Here is an 18,401-nt window from a genome sequence, read left to right as displayed (position 1 = left end):
GAGGAAGGAGGAAGGAGGAAGGAGGAAGGAGAATGACAAGGTTCAAGGCAAAATATACAACTCTTGGTTCAGACTGTTCTCTGAAAAAGTCAAAGAACAATGGAAGTCTATAGGAGAGCCCTGGACCCAGAGGTTGGGGAAATGCTCTCTGGATCTCTCATGTCTAGGATCTACTTCCCACTGTCAACACCAAATTATAGTACAGAAAGATGCTTTAACACAGCTCCAAGCTGCATCAGTCACTTCCATTGGGTTTTATTGGTCTTTGAGAGTTTGCCTACTGAATAGTAAGTCTGAGGACCAACTCATGTCCCAAGTCAGAGCAAACTGCTGTCATCTTCGATGTGACTTGAAAAGTCACATGGAGAGAAGTCAGTTTTGCATTCAGCACGGGATGTTTTCAGAGTGTGAGGACATACCCACCATCTTGGGATGATATCCATTTCAGTATGTTAAAAGTGTTTGCAAACATAAAATATATAAAGGCATAACACAAATGGCATATACAGGCCATCAACTCTTTGAAAAGGTCAGTTTCCCTAAAACAAGTTAAGGGAGGCGCATATGAAGCATGGCTGGCCTTTGATGCTTGCAGATTTAAGCTAACAGCACGTAGACATGTTGCTAAGGCGTGAATGGAGATGCTTTACTATATGGTCAGCACACAGGGAAGGGCACACTACTCGGGGAGACAGGGAGCCTGGCCAGGGGGCTGGGTCCCACTTCTGGCACTATTCTCCAACACATGTGTGCAGTGATTCTCAGGTAGTGGCAAAACCTTCACTCCCTTGTAAAAAAAAAATTGTGGCCCTTGAGCCCTTATCAAAGTCAGAAGAGGAAACAAGTATGCGGCTGTGCAAAGCAGACTTTCTGTACTTTCTATCCCACAGTTCTGAGAACAGCTAGGGATGTGCATGGGATGAGCCCGTGCCTCGAGTGTGCTGTTGAATCAGGAGCCCTGTTTGCCCGTCCTCATCTCTGGGTCAAGGGACCAGATGTACAGCCTTACTCCCCCAGTCCACTGGGACCAACCTCACTTACTGAGGTCACGGTATATCTTTGGTATCGGTCCACAAAGTCTCTAGCTCACTGTACCTAGCTCTTAACCTGGGTCCACAGCTCTTCAAACACGTAAGGAGATGTATCTCCTATGAAACTCTTCCTTCTACGATAATCCATTTAAACTCACTTTTCTATTCTTCTGAACTTGAATGGCCCTTGGCACTTATATTCCAGGGTCAGACAGCTTGGCCATAGTTATCTGTCTGCCATCAGTACTACTTACACTATTACCACCATCACCATCATCATCACCACCACCACCACCACCACCACCACCACCACCACCACCACCACCATCATCACATCATATCACCACCACCCTCTCTAGAGGCCAGTGCCATGAAGCATGAACCTAGCAGTGAAAGCCCAAAGAAGCTTTCCCCAAAGTCACAATGTGTCATTATCCCTACACTCATTCCTGACAAGGGAACAGGTAGGATCAAAAACTTCCTACCTCCAACTTACTTCCAATGTCTTGAAGTCTCCATATTTCACATAGACCATCTTGATGCCATTGAACGCAAGCTCCAACTCCTTTAGGGTTGGAAATGTGTGAAAGACATCTACATGGGAACAGAAAGAGAATCTTGAGCTTGAAAATGCTTAAAGAGAAGGATACTAATAATGACCATTCACTGAGCTTCCAGCCGTGGAAGATGCTTTATATCTCAGACCTCAGATCTCTAACCATAAGGCTGGAGACATGGCTTGGGGTTAAGAGAATTTACTGCTCTTGTAGAAGACCAGAGTTTAGTTCCCAGCATCCATATTGGGTGGCTTCCCACTGCCATTACTCCAGCTCTAGGGGTTCCAATGACCTCTCCTGGCCCCAAGGGATCCTGCATTCATGCATACACGCACACGCACATGCACACACTGCATATACACACACAACAGAAAATGGTCTTTTAGAAAGATTTAAATCTCTGCCACTCTCACTGATAGGAACTGTGACGTCCATTCTATGGTTGAGGAAATGGCAGCTCAGGCAGGGTAAATGACTGGTTAGAAATAAGGTTGCTTAGCAGCGGGAAAACTAAGGATTGAATGTAAGTCTGTTCAGATGCAAGGCCTGCCCATTGAAAAATGACCTCTGTTCTTTCTTTTTTCTTTCCAGTCCAGGACCAACCTGAGGGTCTTGTGCATGCTAGGCAAACTCTATCCCACTGAGCCACACTCCTAGATAACCTCTATTATTTATGATTAGAGATGCTAACACGGCCACCCCAAATAGTCAAACATCACTGGGAAAAATGTTCCTTTAATTCCAACATTTAGTGTCAACTGTTTAAAATTTCATATATATATATATATATATATAATATTTTTCTCATGTATGTATTGAAATACAGTCTTCCTCTTATAAAAACGGAACACATGCTGTACTGTGGCTTTTCTCCTTTAATGGTATGACTTGAAAATTATTCCATGTTAAATTTGTCCAAAATCTTAGTTACCTTTCTAGTATACACATGCACTAGCTTGTCCTGTTGGTAGCATTTAACCTATGTGGGAAGGAGGCAATCAAACACTCCCTCTTGCATGAAAACTGGATCTTAGATTCACTTTCTAAGCCTGTTTCCCTGGTAACCTGAAGCATATGCTATGGCAACTGTGTTACTAGGCAACTATTGCTTGTGGTAAAAATGATTGCAGAGGTAAATTGTGTCTGGACCAGGAGAAAGTATAAATTATAAATACCGGAAGAAGGGGACACTTCTCTTTAAGTGGTGACTCCTATCATCAGACATGTCCTTCATGGGAATGCTGTAATACAGACCTACAGAACGGCACCTTGGTTCCTGTGTTGAGATTTCCTGGCAAGGGCAATTCTTACATTTACTCAATGAGAGTTTCTGTCCACCACCCAGGGTGACTTCTTAGCCAGCGGGCAGCCCTGCAAGACAGCCACCCATGGGGGCTCCACCGTAGGACTCCTGAAGCTGTACAATGGGGGTATAGTGTACAATCACTTAGAACCCTCTAAGTGAACCTGGTGTACTATGTAGCCTACAAAAGTTTGTGTGTCAGGATGCTCAGTGAAGGCTAGCAAGAGACTGACTGGGGAAATTCCCCGTGTAAGACTCTCTCTGTAGAATATATTCCTAGAAATGGAATTACTAAAGGCAGTGACTACCTAAACTTTTAAAGGCCGGCCGGTCTGTCTGTCTGTCTGTCTATCTATCTATCTATCTATCTATCTATCTATCTATCTATCTATCTATCTATCTATCTATCTATCTGTATGTGTTCCTGTGTGGTGTTGTGTGCAGTGAGTATGTGCAGAAGCCCATGGAGGCTAGAAGACATTACTGGATCCCCTGGAACTGGAGTTGTAGGTGGCTGTGAGTGGCCCCCATGGGTGCTAGAAATTGAACCTGGGTCCTTTGCAAAGGCAGCAAATGTTCTTAGCAGCTGATCCAGATCTCCAGCCCTGTCTTAAATTTTAAGAGACTACCAAATTTCCTCCAAGGAGTCATACTGCTTTCTTATATTTGACTTTCACTGAGAGTCTACACTGCCTCCCCAGGGCTGGTTGTGGTTAGTGTTTTTCATACTTGCCAATATTTGAAGGACATAAAACTGTATCCTGGTGCTGTTTTCTTCCTTAGTGAGGCTGGTCATCTATTCACAGGCCTTTTGGCCTGCTTATACCAAGGCATCTCCTAGCAGACTACTCTTTCTTCTAAGGCAGGGACCTCATTAGATGCTTTGATAGAAGCTCCCCTCTCACTGAGACAAACTAGAACTGTCTCTGAGTATTCCCTTGATTCCTCCCTTTCCTTATATCCTTACAGGTTGCCAAGCCCCAGGATGCCCACCTCTTCCAGATCATTCTCTCAATCCCCTTCACTCCTCCATCCCAAGCTTCATCTCCCTCCATGGAAAACCCCTCCTCACTGAGCTTCCCTGGTTAAAAGCCTTCTATGCCTCTTCTGTCTGGAGGACAACTTTCAAAGCTCTGGATGATCAAGTCCCTGCCAATGTGTCTAGCCTCAGTTTTTTCTCCTCCTGTATGCCTTGTACACAATCATACTGACAAGGCAGTACCATTCCACAGATGCCCCTCAACCCAAAGCACCTTTCCCAACTCCTGAGTGTGTGTGTGTGTGTGTGTGTGTGTGTGTGTGTGTGTGTGTGTGTGTGTGGTGAGTACATGCAGGTGTCAGAGGACAGTTTGTCAGGAGATGGTTCCTTCCCTCCTGGGAGTCTCGGGGATCAAATGCAGGCCACCAAACTTGGCAGTAGGTGCTTGAACCTACTTGATTGGCCATCTTGCTGGCCCAGTGTATTTATTTTTTGATCATGTCTTAGGTGCTCTCTCCTAGAGTTCCTGACTCACTGGACTGGGTTAAAGTCGCTCTGATATGCTTGCCTGGTGTCTCCTGATCTCCCTGCTTCTATGTACCCTGGTTTTAGTCTGAATCTGAGCCCATTCTAATCCAGTGCGCTTCCACACAGTCCTGGCACCAGCAGGGGTCACTGTAGGTTTGCTGAATTACTAAGGCCTTTTCTCTCACTGGAGAGTGCAAGGTGGCCTGCCCAGGCTGAAGAGGATTGTCTGTGTATGTGGAGAGGAGCTTCGGCTGAGGGAAACCCTTGCTGAGTGACAGCACCGCTCCAGAGTTGAGATCTGTGATCTCTCCAGAGCCATTTCCTGGCCATGAGAGGCCAATCCTAGGTGGATAGACAGACAAATCCTAATGTAAGTGCTCTGCAGGCTAGGAGGACAGTTTCTGAGAAGAGAAAGCTTACCTAGAGGCAGCAGGTTTTCAGAGGCATTGATATAAATCACAGACGTAAAGTGTTTGAAGTCCTTTTCCTTTGCCTGTCAGAAAGCATTCCAGAGAAACACAGGATTAGTTCCCTTGCCTGGGAGCCTCGCAGAAACACCAGAGCACCTGCCCAGAGGACAAATGCCTAAAAGGGACTAAGAAACATTCTTAGTGCAAGAGCAGACACGTGGGGAGGGCTGTGGGGACTTTTCTGTTTTCTTCTACCCTGAAATACTTCAAATGTATCAAAAAGCAGAGAGAGTGATACTTTGAAGATGTGCACCTTGACCCAGTTTTAACAGACCTGAGTCTGAACTGTCTAAACTTGAAAGAAACTATTAGAAGACTTATGACCTCTACTACCACACCCTCAATGTTGTCTCCTCAAACCCCAGGCCTCATCTCTGTTCTGGGTTTTTATGTATGTAACACACACACCAACGTTTATACCCATCAATTATACATAGGGTTATTTACATGTTTTAAAACTTTATACTCATACTATGGTGTGAATGTGTCTCTTTATTTGAGAGTATGGCTTTGAGATTTATCTGAGATGTGTATAGCTCTTTGGAGATTAATATGTGTTGATACACATAGGTCCAATTCGTCCATTTGAATTCCTTGCTTGAGTATATGACAAGTTATCCTCTTCTGCTGTGTACACATCAAAACTTCCATTGTTATGAACAGAAGCTACAACCAATCTTGTAACATTCTTTCCCATCATAAGAGTTTCTGTACCCCTACCATACAACTGGTTAGCTTATGTGGTGGGAATTCCACACAAGGAACTAGACTCTACCAAACTCCCTGGCCAATTCTCACCATGTTCTATGGCCTAGTCTCAAGAACAGATTCTTTTTTTTTTTTTTTCTTTTTTTTCAGAGCTGGGGACCGAACCCAGGGCCTTGCGCTTGCTAGGTAAGCACTCTAACCACTGAGCTAAATCCCCAGCCCCCCAAGAACAGATTCTTAAGGTGAATTTTTCTAGTTCACAGAATACCAAATTTATAGCAAAGTTTGTGTATGAATATTTTTCCGCCCTTGTCTGCCCACCTCTTCTCCCTTTTTCTAGGCAAGCGCTTTTTTTTTCTTTTTTCTATTTTTCGGAGCTGGGGACCGAACCCAGGGCCTTGCGTCCGCTAGGCAAGCGCTCTACCACTGAGCCAAATCCCCAACCCTTCCCTTTTTCTACGTAATTAATTTCTAGTTCCCGGTACCGTGGAAGTGCCACACACAAACCAAAGCATCCAGGTCCCCTGACATCAGGCTCCATCACGCCTTTGATGCTGGCCTCACCTTGGAGAACTTCATGCCACTCACGTTGATAGTGCAAAGTTCTGATGGCTTTCTGGCAGAGTGGTGCTTGAGCTGGAACAGAGGACACAGAGTTGGTCCCCAAGGTCCTAACAGAATTTAATGAGTTGAGTTCAGCAGAATGACTTCTGCTGAGCGTTCTCTCCCTGGGTACTCTCATAGATTTGCCATTTGTTTGCCTGCACACTCGTTCACTCATCCATTCGTTCGCCAAGTATAAACTAAGCACAACCTAGGGCATGGACTGTACTGACTATATTAACAAACTTCTGTTTAACCCTAATTGAACGCCCCTTTAATGTAAGTAGCGTTTCTTAATACCTATTATTGTGTTAAAGGGGTTAGCTCTTTCTTCCAGTATTACTTTAAAGAGTTTAGTTCCCCCTTTTAATGAGATTAAGAGATGAAAGGCCATATAGCTAGAACATGATGGATCTATGATTTGGATTCAATCTGTACTCATTAAACTATGCATTTTTTGCCTGCCATATGTCACTGTACATAATGAAAAAGTTAGGATCAGATATCAGCTTCAGAATATCTCCTAGTTTAGTGCTGCAGAATTCCTCCTTGTCCCACCCATCCTGGTCTATCCCATAAGATGCCTACTATGAAGAGACTTTAAACAGGCTCAGGGAAGACAGTGGGGAAGCAGCAGATGCCTTCCAAACTTCCTCAGAGTGACCACTGAGTGGGAAGGCAAATAACAAGTACTTAGAAATGTAATGATTGTTTTAAAGGAAAAATGCAAGATTCGGTGGGCTATGGAAACAGGAGGCCCCAACCTCAGTCTTATAGGGAGGAAACATTTCCTTGAGGATGTGGTTTTCCAGCTGAGAGAGAAGCTATAGGAGATGATCCTATGAAGTGGGCAGAAAGTGTGAAGGTGTTTTTAGAGCGGGAGTTGAGACCATGTGGATCCACACTTGCTCTGGACAAGGGAGTGGATTAAGTAGGGACTGACACCAGTTTCATGAAGATCAGCATGTCTGACCTACTTAGAAAGGATAAGAAGACAGAAGAGAATAGTGTGCCAGGTGTTGTTAATGACCTTTTCAATAATCACTCATCTACATCGCCTCTGTTAGAGGCCACTAAGGTCATTGACCATCTGTAAAGGCGAGCCTCAGTGCAGCCCCAAGGACAAGTCTTAAGCCATCCCACCATCGCAGCCAACTGTTAAGGCCTCACCCCTCCACCCAACAGTTGGTCAGGCCAATGCAATGTTGGCTGCTGAGAGTCGGGGTGGGTGACCAGCTTAAAGATGCCTTCTATTCTAAAGACAGGCATGGTCCAATGGCGGCCTCTTCTCTACCTCTGGATGTTGTCTTCTTTCTCTGTGTATGTGATGACCAGAGCTGCTGCCATTTTGGAATGATGAAGGGAGTCAGCCCAAGAAAACAAGAAAGCATGCTGAGAATGATGGAGCAGAAAGATGGAAGGCGGCTGAGCTTAGGGGAATGGCCTTTACAGAATAGATCCCAAGCAATGCCTCAGACTTCCGGGTGACAGAGAAGCAGTCTAGATTTAGTGTGCTGCTGTTGTTGCTGTTGTTGGCAGCGGCAGCAGCAGTACGTGAGGATGTGTGCACACATGCACAAACCCTGCCATACATGTGAAGGTTAGGGCACAGTTTTTGGGAGTTGGTTCTCTCCTTCCACCTTTCCTCCTGGGGATCAAACTCAGTTGTTAGGCCTTGAAGAGCGAGAGCTTTTACCCACTGAGCCATCTCCGTGATCCTAAAGAAAAGCATTCTAATTGGTTTGAACTAGTTGAGAGCTACGTGGTTAGCCCAGTAAGAGACAAAGGAGGCCTGGTTCAGTGTTGAAGCAGAAGACATGAAGGGAAGTAGGCTCCATGACTGTTTAATAGAAGTTCCAGGACTTGGTAGAGTGGGAATGTGGAGAGAGGGGAAGAGGCAAGTATTAACTAAAACTCCTGGTTACTAGCTTGGTGACTGGCTAGTTAGTGCCTACCCAGAGGTAACGTTACCCAAAATAATGTATTTGGTGATGTGGGGTTAATGGGATATGTGCGGCAGTGTAATCTGAGGTGCCAGTGAATTGAGAGGCAGCAAAGAGATCCCGTTGCTCTGAAAAGCATTCTCATTGTTCCCTCCACCCAAAGCAGCAATGCAGGTAACAAACCATGCTGGTTAATATGGGAACTCACATGGACAGTCCCCCATCCCACACTCAAGTGCTGGACATACTAGGATGCAAAAACAGGGACCTCCAAACACTTCATTTATAATTTTAAAAGTTAACTTTTTGTATACATCTGGGCATTTGCCTGTATATACATCTCTGTATCACTTGTGTGGTGGTTTGAATATGCTTGGCCCATAGGGAGTGGCACTATTAGGTGAGGCCTAATTATTGGAGGAAGTGTGTCACTGTTGTGGTGGGCTTTGAGACCCTCCTCCTAGCTGCCTTGAAGTCAGTCTTCTGTTTGCCTTCGGAACAAGATGTAGAACTCAGCTCCTCCAGTACCACGCCGGTCTGGATGCTACCAGGCTTCCATCTGCCATGCTTTCCGCCACGATGATAACGGAAGCAGTAAGCCAGTCCCAATTAAATGTTGTCTTTCTCTTGGTGTCTCTTTAAGGCGATGGAAACCCTAACTAAGGCATCTGCAGATGTTAGAAGAGGGTTTCAGATCCCCTGGAACTGGAGTTACAGATGTCCTGAACGGTGGGTGCTGGGAAGTGAAACTGAGTACTCTGGAAGAACAACTATTGTTCTCAAGCTCTGAGACATCTCTCCAGCCCTCAAGTCCCTCGTTTAAAATGGTGCAGTGTTTTTTGTTTTTAACCTTATGCATATCCTCCTATATACTTCCAATCATCTCTGGGTTATTGATAATACCCAATACATGTAATATATGTATAGTGCAATAATATGTAAACAGTTGTTATGCCATATGGTTTAGGGACTAGGAAGACAAGAGTGTGCACATGTGTAGTGCATACTTTTGCTTTGTTTTTCAAACATTTCAGTATGTGGTTGTTAGACTCTGTGGATGAGGAACAGTGGATATGCAGGGTTAGTTGTATTTGGGAATGAGGGGACAAAAGAACACTGTGGAGTGACGTGGTCTGTCCCACCTCAGTACTGCTGTTTTTGTCCTCTGAACTCCCAATGAGGAGAGGTCCTAACAGAGAGACAAATCCCACAGGCTCTGCAGGAAGCTTGTGCTGCTCAGTGAGGGAGGTGGGGCCAGGCTCAGTGAGGGGGTGGAGCCAGGCTCAGCGAGGGGGTGGGGCCAGGCTCAGTGAGGTGGGTGGGGCCAGGCACATTCTCTTGCAGCCTCTGATACACAAGTCTGGGGACTTACCAGCAGAATGTGGGAAGAGCCAGGCTGCCAGACCTCTTCTCAGGGAACAACGGGAGCCCATACTGCCCATTAGTATTAATTTACAAAATCCATCTTTCTTTGCAAAGCTACTGCAGCGTTGCATAGAACAGATGTGAAACTGCCTGGCTGGTCTCCAAACTACCATTCCAGGTCTCTACAGAGAGACTGCCTCAGGCCTAGAGTCCTCCTACTTCCAGACAGATGCTAACACCAAAGGACAAAGGCTGTGGGAAAGCAGGACCTCCCTGGTCTCACCAGCTCCTGGGGAAGTCACCATAGAGCAGAGCACAGCATGGCACACAGGAGTCTCTCACTTCTCCTCAGCACTGGCATAGGTTCCTCAGTTTACCTGTTATTTCTGAAACGCTCTTGCCTTTCCAACTGATATTGGATTTTTCACTTTGTAAAATGTTTTTTTCCTCTTAGAGCCAGGGTCTCACTAAGTAGGTTCACAGAGATCCATCATCTCTGCCTCCCAAGTACAGAAATTAAAGGTATGTGCCACCCTGTCTGGCCATGTTACATCATATAAAGGTACAGGTTTTGGAGTCCATAGATCAGGGTCCTGGTCTGGCTATTTACTGGCTGTATGGGGGGCCTCTTTTCCTTGTCTACCAGCGGGAACAATATAGTAAGGGTAGCAGGGCTGGGCCTGTCTCGCAGGGTGGACACAAAGGCTTCACATGTCAAAGGAACTCCCAGGGTTATTTCCTCAGCAGCCACAGTGGATTTGCCGCGTCACTCTCAGAGCTCCAAGTTGGGTAGGAGTAGTGGTCCCCGGCAAGACAAGTCCTTGCCCCTAGTCAGATGAATCAGGAGAATCTTCATATTCCTCCCTTCCCCTTCCCTTAGATAACACTCTTGCCCATTCAGGAAGGCCTTTGCTCTCACCAGAAAGGACCGGTCCAAGATATGTCCACCAATTTCTGCCTGGCTATCCCGCCGAGATATTTTCTTCAACCCAGTATCGAAAGAAACTTTCTTCTGGTTTTCCTGACCTTCGGTGGATGCCTTAGCCACACCTTTCTTCATGCTGCCTTTCCGAGCCACTAGCCAGTGTCCTCGGCCTGTGGGGAAGATTGGGACAGTGAGTAGGGCCGAACTCCTCCAAAGCCAAGGGTGTGAATACAGGATATTTATCTCTAAGGCCAAAACCCCAATAGCTCCTGAGTACTAACAACACCAAGCTCTCACTACCAGTGAAGTGTGTCTGTGCACATGACTCATTTAAGCAGCCACTGATTCAGTGAGGGATGTGCTATGAATGAAAGGGTTTAGGATGAAGAAAGTGGGACCGCTGCCCAGCTCCTTCCTTATCTCGCAAGGCTAATGTGCATTTAAGAAACGGAATCAGGTTCTTCCTGTTGTTTTATGTCCTCCTTCAATCCTGTCAGCACTGAGGACGATTCTCTCAGTACTAGCCACCCACCCACTCTACTGCTAGTCATCTCCTGGGTAAGAACTCTGTGACCTCAATTCCATACGCAGCAAAACATAGCATGACGCCCAGGGCTGTAACTCATTCGTCCAAGCGTTCGCCTAGCACACAGGCAAACCTCAGTTCACACCCCTACCCCCCCCCCCCACTATATAAAACTGGTTATAGTGGAGCATTTCAAGATTCAGAAAAAATGGAAATAGGATGACCCCGGGATCATCCTTGGCTACTCAGCAAGTTAGAGGCCAGCCTGGGTTACATGGAACTCTATCTTTAAAAGGAGAGAGAGAGAGAGAGAGAGAGAGAGAGAGAGAGAGAGAGAGAGAGAGAGACAGAGACAGAGACAGAGACAGAGAGAGAGAGAGAGAGAGAGAGAGAGAGAGAGAGAGAGAGAGAGAGAGATCATGATCTTCACAGTAAGTCCATTTAAAAATCATGACATTCGGGGTTGGGGATTTAGCTCAGTGGTAGAGCGTTTGCCTAGCAAGCGCAAGGCCTTGGGTTCGGTCCCCAGCTCCGAAAAAAAGAAAAGAAAAAAATCATGATGACATTCTATAATCTATTATCTTTCACATTAGCAATTAGTCTACCCTTGGCATCAACTGTAATCTTTATATTATTTATATTTTATTATTTATTTCCTCATTCGTTGTCCTCTGGAATAGAAACTCTTTAACAGCAAAGACCTTGTCTAACTAACTCATCTTCCTGTCCTAATGGCCTGCACAGAGCTTGCTACTGTGACTGCTGCTAAACAAATGATTTCGTGAACCCACGTTGTCATCTGCTTAGATGTTTGTGGACATCTACTTTGTACTGAGAGCTGGGGTCACAGCAATGTACATGACAGAAGCCCTGACCCCTAACAGTTCAATCATATCTGAGGTGGTGTGGAAGCCCAGAGAACCTACCAGCATGAGAGAGCTCTACTAAGCTGAAGGAATCCTATAGATGGAGATTGAAACCAAGGCGGTCTAGGCAGAAGGCAGAACAACAAATGCCCAGGCATATGAAGGCCAGGACGACACACAACAGAAGAACTGTGGGACCTAGGATGGGGCCATGGACTCTGGTGGGCAGCAACTCCTAACCCTGCCTCCAGGGCTTGGCCCCACACTCAACCACTGTTGCCAGTCTTGCCTGCTCTGGTCTCGTGAGGCATTTCCCACAACTGCTCTGGTACCCCACTAGCAAAGGCTGCCCCACCTGGGCATAGGTTTTGGTACTCTTTGACTCACTGCATCTCCTGAAGGTAACAGTCTGAGTTGATGTGAAAACACAAAGTGGTCAAGAGGAAAGGCCCAGATGTGCCAGGAGATCAATGAGAGGAAGCTGGAAAGGTCAGAAGAGGCAGCCCATGGAAAGTGCTCAAGACAGACAGAATACAGGAATGGTATAGCTCTTAGCAGATAGGAGGATCGAGGGGCATTGTTTGTTTTGTGTTTATAAGGGTTTTGTTTTTTTTTTTTTTGAGATAATTTTACCCTTCCAGAAAAATTTCAAAAACAGTACAAATTGCCACATAGCCTTCCCCCAGCTCCTCTAATATTCTTGCCTTTATTACAGCCACAGAATTACTGAACTGAGCAATTAGCATTGATGCAACATCAGCTACTGATGTCAGCCCTTCTCTGAAATCTGCCGGTTCCTAAGCAATGTCCTCCCCTTGTTCCAGAATCTAGGCTAGGATCTCACACCACATTCACACAGCATGACTCCTTAGTCTACTCCAAATGCAGATACTGTTCTCCATTCTGCTCTCTCCTTCTTCGGGCTCGACAGTTGTGAAGATACCCACCTGTGTGAACTTGTCTAATGCTTTCCCATGGTGAGACTGAGGCGCTGAACGTGGCAAGCACCACAAAAGCAAGCTGTGCCTTTCCCTGTGTGTTGTATCAGAGAGCTTGTTATGTGTTACTTCTGGGGGTGGTATCTTGTTCTTGAGACAGGCTCTCACTATACGGTCTAGGATGGCCTCAAAAGTCTCTTGCCCCAGCCTCCTGAGTGCTGGAGTTATAGGAGTGTACTATTATACAACACCCTGATGCTACAATGTTTGTTCTATGTGTGATGTGTGATGTGTGATGTGTGATGTGTGATGTGTGTGTGTGTGTGTGTGTGTGTGTGTGTGTGTGTGTGTGTATGATGTATGGGTGCACACAGTGCACAAATGTGTGCAGCTGTGCATGTGGAAGCCAGAGGAACATGGGAAGTGCCTCTGTCAATCTCTACCTTGTTCCCTTGAAACAGTTTCTTGTTGAACCAGAAGCTCATCACTTCAGCTATGCTGGCCAGTGAGCAAAACCCCAGAAATCTTTCTGTCTTTGTCCCAGTTCTGAGGTGACAGGCATATATGGCCATGCTCAGTTTTCACATCGTGACAGGGATGGGTCCTCTTGCTCGCTGCTGCAGGCTCTCTTCTCTACCAAGCCACCTCCACAGCCCTTCAGTGCTAATTTTGAACACTCATTCATTCAGAGTTGGGTCTTCCTGATTTCACTACTGAGAAGTTCCTGGTTTTTAACCTTTGTTACTAATAACTATAACTAGAAAGTTGTTTAAATGTCCCTTTCTCATACTTCTACCGGATTTTTTTCTACATCCCAAATTGCTGTTATGTCAGCCTCACTGGGTTATGATATGCAATTGGTGCTTTGATGGCATTTTGTACTTTTAATAGTATCTATGACGAGGTGATGTTAGTGAGTGAGGCACCTGATAACATAGGAGACTCTACCTCAGTCCGTCAGCTGAAAATTAAGGGGCAAAACATGAGATTTCCTAGAGGAAAAAGAAGTCCTGCTTCAAGACTGCCTCGGAGGAGGGGAGGCATGGGATGCACGTTTTTAATCCCAGCACTCCAGAGTCAGAGGCAGGTGGATCTCTGTGAGTTCAAGGTCAGCTTATCTACATAGCGAGTTCTAGGACAGTCAGGGCTACCTACAGATGCTCAGTAAAAAGAAAAACAAAAAAGGCAATGGGCTGGGATGTAGCTCAGTGGTAGAACATTTACCCAAATTGTGCAAAGCACGGATTTCATCCTCACCACCAGGAAACAAAACACACAAATATCTACTTCAGATTAACTCTCCCCAAGGGTCACCAAGGGCTGGCGCGCTCTCACACTCTCTCTCTCTCTCTCTCTCTCTCTCTCTCTCTCTCTCTCTCTCCCCCTCGTTTATCTATCATCTATCCATCCGTCCATCCATCCATCTACCTATCTTCTGTTCTCCTTATTTCTTTAAAGAATCCTGACATATTACCCAAAAGTGAGTTTTACTGTAAAAATATTACTGTGATATTTGAATAGTGGTTTTATATCCCTTCATGTCTTCCATATTCATTGATGAGAGTTTTACTGAAAGAAAAAGATGTTTCTTCTCTCCCACTTATTTACTGACTTGAATAAATGTTTATTTATATCATTATGGGCTCATGAATATTTATCCTACCATTATTTATTTCCCTATCTAGGCTATTTGTTTCCCAGACTTGTCTCTGTTGTCTGACTCCTGTGTCCTTTCAACCTGCCCTCAATGGTTTCCTGAGCACTTCTTTACTTTCTGGTACCACAAGAGGTTTAAAGCACAATCTGAATTCTTTTCTCCTTGCCTCGGAGAACATCTATTTTTTAGGGGGCTCTTACTCCTCTCATTGGAAAATTGTATTTAGAAACTAAGATCTGGGCAGCAAGTATATTCTTCGCTATGTCCGTTTCTCCCTGCTCTTAGTGAGCATGCACACCAGCACATGCAGATAGCACCTCCCTCCACTCTTTCTTCTCTGTCTCTTTCTTTTATGTTTGGAGAGTTTGAGGCGGGGAGGAAGGGAGGAAGGAAGAGAGAGAAAGGATAAAACCACACTGATTGTTTCCTCACAGATTCAAACAAGTAGGTGGCCAAGATTGACACAAACTGAGTCCCTTTGTGGAAGCAGGGAGAACAGGGCTGAGATGCAGCTCAGTGGTAAAACCCTGGTCTGTCACGTGTGAGGCCCTACAGTTGATCCCTAGTTACTAAACCCCAAACAAATTGGAGAATAGGCTAGAGAAGAGTCAACCAATAGCCTATGCATTCCATGGTCCCCCTTTCCAAGATTTTCTCTGTTTTCAGTTGCTAGTACTCAACTACGACCAAAAAAAATATTAAAAATGAGAAATCCCAGAAATAAAGAAGAATTTAAAACAAGATAATCTCTTGTGCACTGTGTGAAAGCCTTCACCTGTCAATAAAGGCCTGGCTGGCCAATGAGCTGAGGCAGGATTAGAGAGTGGGACATCTGGCAGAGACAGAGAAATTCTGGGATTGAGTGAGGTGTGGGAAGACTGCCCCCACCCCAACCCTGAGGAAGCTGGTTGCACAATAGTGAAGGAGCGGTAACTAGCCACGTGGCACGACTAAGACTAGTTCAAACGGGATACGTGAGTTACGAGGTAGTGGAAGTGAGTCAAAGTCCATGAGCCGAGCACTTATTCATATTAGATCTCAGAGTCAGTATTTTGGGGAACTTAAGTGCAAGTGGAAAGCCTGCAGTTATATAACTTATCATTTTACATACTGATATAATTATTCTACTTACTATCAGCTAACTAGAACAGTTTTAACTCTTTAAGTTAATCCCCTACTATTCCTAGTTTGTGAATTAAACCTTATCAGGTGTATATGTATGGAATGATGAATGATGGTGTGTGTGTGTGTGTGTGTGTGTGTGTGTGTGTACACATGTATAGTTTACACACATATGTGGTTTATATTACTCATTGACTAGTCAATCCCCCTACTGAAGGTAAGGGAATACTTAACAAGTCACAAAAACAAAGGTTAAAGAAGGTGGCCCTTTCTCTTGACTTACTCATCCAAAGCAGCAGAGAACTGACTTCTAGACAGTGCTCCATCTCTAAAGCTGTGCTCACTTTAAAAGTCCCTGCTGGGGGAAGGGGGTTAACTAGATGGAGATTGGAAACCTACAGAAGCATTAGCAACTTCATTCAGGAGTGGAACAGAGAGAAATGGGAAGAACGGTGCACAGCAGACTCGGGGGTCATAAGACGGTCCTCTGAAAACTGTGGGAGAAGGGTAGGGCTTCATGGATGGAAGACTCTGCCTAACTGGAAGGAAGACTGGAACACTCGGGGCAAATCCAGAAGCTTTGTGAAAACAGCATCCTGGGAAAGAAGCATAAATAAAGGAATGGGGTTGTGGCAGAGAGTAAGGGTCCATTAGGCTGCAATTGACATGGCGGGCCTCTATGGGGTCAGCAACGAGAGGCCACTGAACAGAAGCCATGGTGGTTAAACACACACTGCAGAAGGCCTACTGAGGCTGTTGCAAAAAGAGGGATAGGAGGGGATGGGCCTGAGTGGCAAGGAGAAAATGAGGAAAAATGGCGCAAGGCAGGGTGTAGGCAGCAACAGAGAAGTCACCTCACCTTCTTCCGGCAACCGAAGGAGACTTTTGGCTGGAAAGCAGTTGTTGAGGCAAGGTTTCCCATTATCCATTTTGTATATTCCTGAAGACACCATCTCCCTGAGGGATACAGGGCAGTGGGGAGTCAGAAGAGTAAAAAGGTGCAGGGGAACCCTTCACCCAGTGCCAATTATGAGCCTGACAAGACCACTGTGTCCTGAGCATCCTACATCTAAGGACCAAGAGGCTCTGCTTCAGAAATGGGGCTGCTATGAATAGAACAGGGAGGCGGGGCCTGGGATTTCCAATTCAAACCAGCCCTAACTCAGCAGAACACTAGATCAGGCTCAGACAGACCTGGTTTGAATCCTGGTTCTGTCTTGCCTTGCTGTGTGCTAAGCAAGTCCCTCTACTCCACTGAGTATCAAAGTCCTCATCTGTAAAGTGGGGGGTGGGGGAGACACAACAATCCTACCTTCACAGAGAAGTGAGCAGATCACATGTGAAGGGTAGTTGTCCTTGTTTTAACAGAGTTCAGAGAAATGGGGTTTACATTTTAGGAAAAGTGATGCACAAACAAAGTTTGGACTGGATAAATCCGGTTTGAGGGGTAAACTGAATTTACTGATGGCGAGAAGAATAAATGGTCCAGAAAGAAAAAGCCCCAGAAGTGAGGGCATTATAGTGCTCAAGACGAAGCTGCCAGTCTCAGGAAGGGGAAGGGACTCTTGGCCAGCAAGGCAGAACAGGACAGACAGTGCCTGCTCCTGAAAGGGTATTTGCTATGAGGGGTGGGCTGGGGGTGTGTGTGGCTGTGGTTTCAAACTCTAGGTGACTGGAAGATGAAGTCAACTTCTGAGTTTGGTAGAAGTCATGACCAGGGCTGTAGTTGAGAAGGGAGGCCTGACAGAATTGGTCCCAATGAATGAGACTGGCAATGGGTACCACAAACAGGGAGCACTGTATAAAGCCAGTGCGAGCTATGAGGGCCCACAGAACATAGGAACTAAACTAGCATAAAGAGAAAACAGCCGAGAGGAGGAGCCTGGGAAGCCAGGTAAGGTAAGAACACTCACACAAGCCATGAGGAAAGAACAGTCAGCTTCCAGGGAAGGGGAGAACTAAATCTGATGTTCAGAGGAGCAGGGAGAGGGAGGTAGAGTAAGGCAAGCAAGGTAACTGCAAGCAAGGCCTGGCTGTGAAAGAGAGGAGAGAGGCAAGCAGTAAGGCACAGTCAAGAGAAAGCAGGCAACAGGGCAGGGTTTCAGGGTGTGGGATGTGGGGAATGTCTGTGGATGCACTCCCTGGCTCCCAAAGGGAGCAAAAGCAACTAATGTGTTCACACTGGTTCCAGCCTTGGAGGGCAGTCACTACAGAGCATGGGCTAAATGCTGGTAAGATACTTATTGTGTGGCCCTCGGACACTTAAATTATTTAACATTTCACCACACTGCCTCAGTTTCTCCCTCTATGAAGTGAAGACAGTAAGTGGGCCCCTTCTGTGGGACTGTTTTGATGATCTAATGAGACAGTGCTTGGGGAGGGGTTGAGGAGAGTGAACAGCACCTGGCTAGCACACACTGATAGTCTTCTATGATGACTATCATTGACAGGATGGGAAAGGCTCGGCTATATACCTGTCACCAAGAGGACGGAGCAGATCTGAGGAGGAGAGGATGAGAAAGATGGGCAGCCTTAACCCCATCTGGGAGCAATCGGGGAAGGGTGGTTGGAGTCTAGGGGACGGGTTCCTCCATTGAGGAGAAAGAGGGACAGGGAAGGAAGGTTCCCTCCGGGACAGCTACAATAGGGAAGACATTTTGCATATCCTGACTGGTCCATTTCTCTACCACCTAAGGAATAAAAGAACACAAAGGAAATAACCTCTCACTTCCTGTTGGTTGTACATGTATGTACATACATGTATACAAACAGAAATGTGTGCCCATGTAGACAGACAGAAATTGGGAAGTAAGATGTGTTTCTGCCTCCAGGATTTGACTTGGGCTTTTCTTTTTTTTTTTTTAATCAAATTGTTACTGT

At 45.7% G+C, this 18,401-nt stretch overlaps 1 protein-coding gene across 4 annotated transcripts in view; it reads right to left on the bottom strand.

Moving 5' to 3' along the window:
• The window catches only part of Xrra1 (X-ray radiation resistance associated 1), a 64,656-nt gene that overhangs the window by 39,747 nt on the left and 6,508 nt on the right, over positions 1–18,401 (bottom strand). For 3 of the 4 annotated variants that reach the window (XR_015632820.1, NM_001432344.1, NM_001432346.1), the window contains 5 exon segments: positions 16,381–16,478; positions 10,407–10,582; positions 6,141–6,212; positions 4,819–4,891; positions 1,528–1,625 (listed from right to left, as the gene is read on the bottom strand). Coding sequence is in view for 3 of the 4 variants with exons in the window: in NM_001432344.1 (NP_001419273.1) it covers positions 1,528–1,625; positions 4,819–4,891; positions 6,141–6,212; positions 10,407–10,582; positions 16,381–16,474 (513 nt within the window). In the remaining variant the exon portion in view is untranslated. 4 annotated transcript variants of the gene reach the window in all.

This window comes from Rattus norvegicus, chromosome 1 (assembly GCF_021556685.1).
Source record: "Rattus norvegicus strain SHRSP/BbbUtx chromosome 1, alternate assembly SHRSP_T2T, whole genome shotgun sequence".
Classification (NCBI taxonomy): Eukaryota; Metazoa; Chordata; class Mammalia; order Rodentia; family Muridae; genus Rattus; species Rattus norvegicus.
The sequence above is the reverse complement of the archived record's forward strand: the minus strand, read 5'-3'. Positions and strand labels throughout refer to the sequence as shown.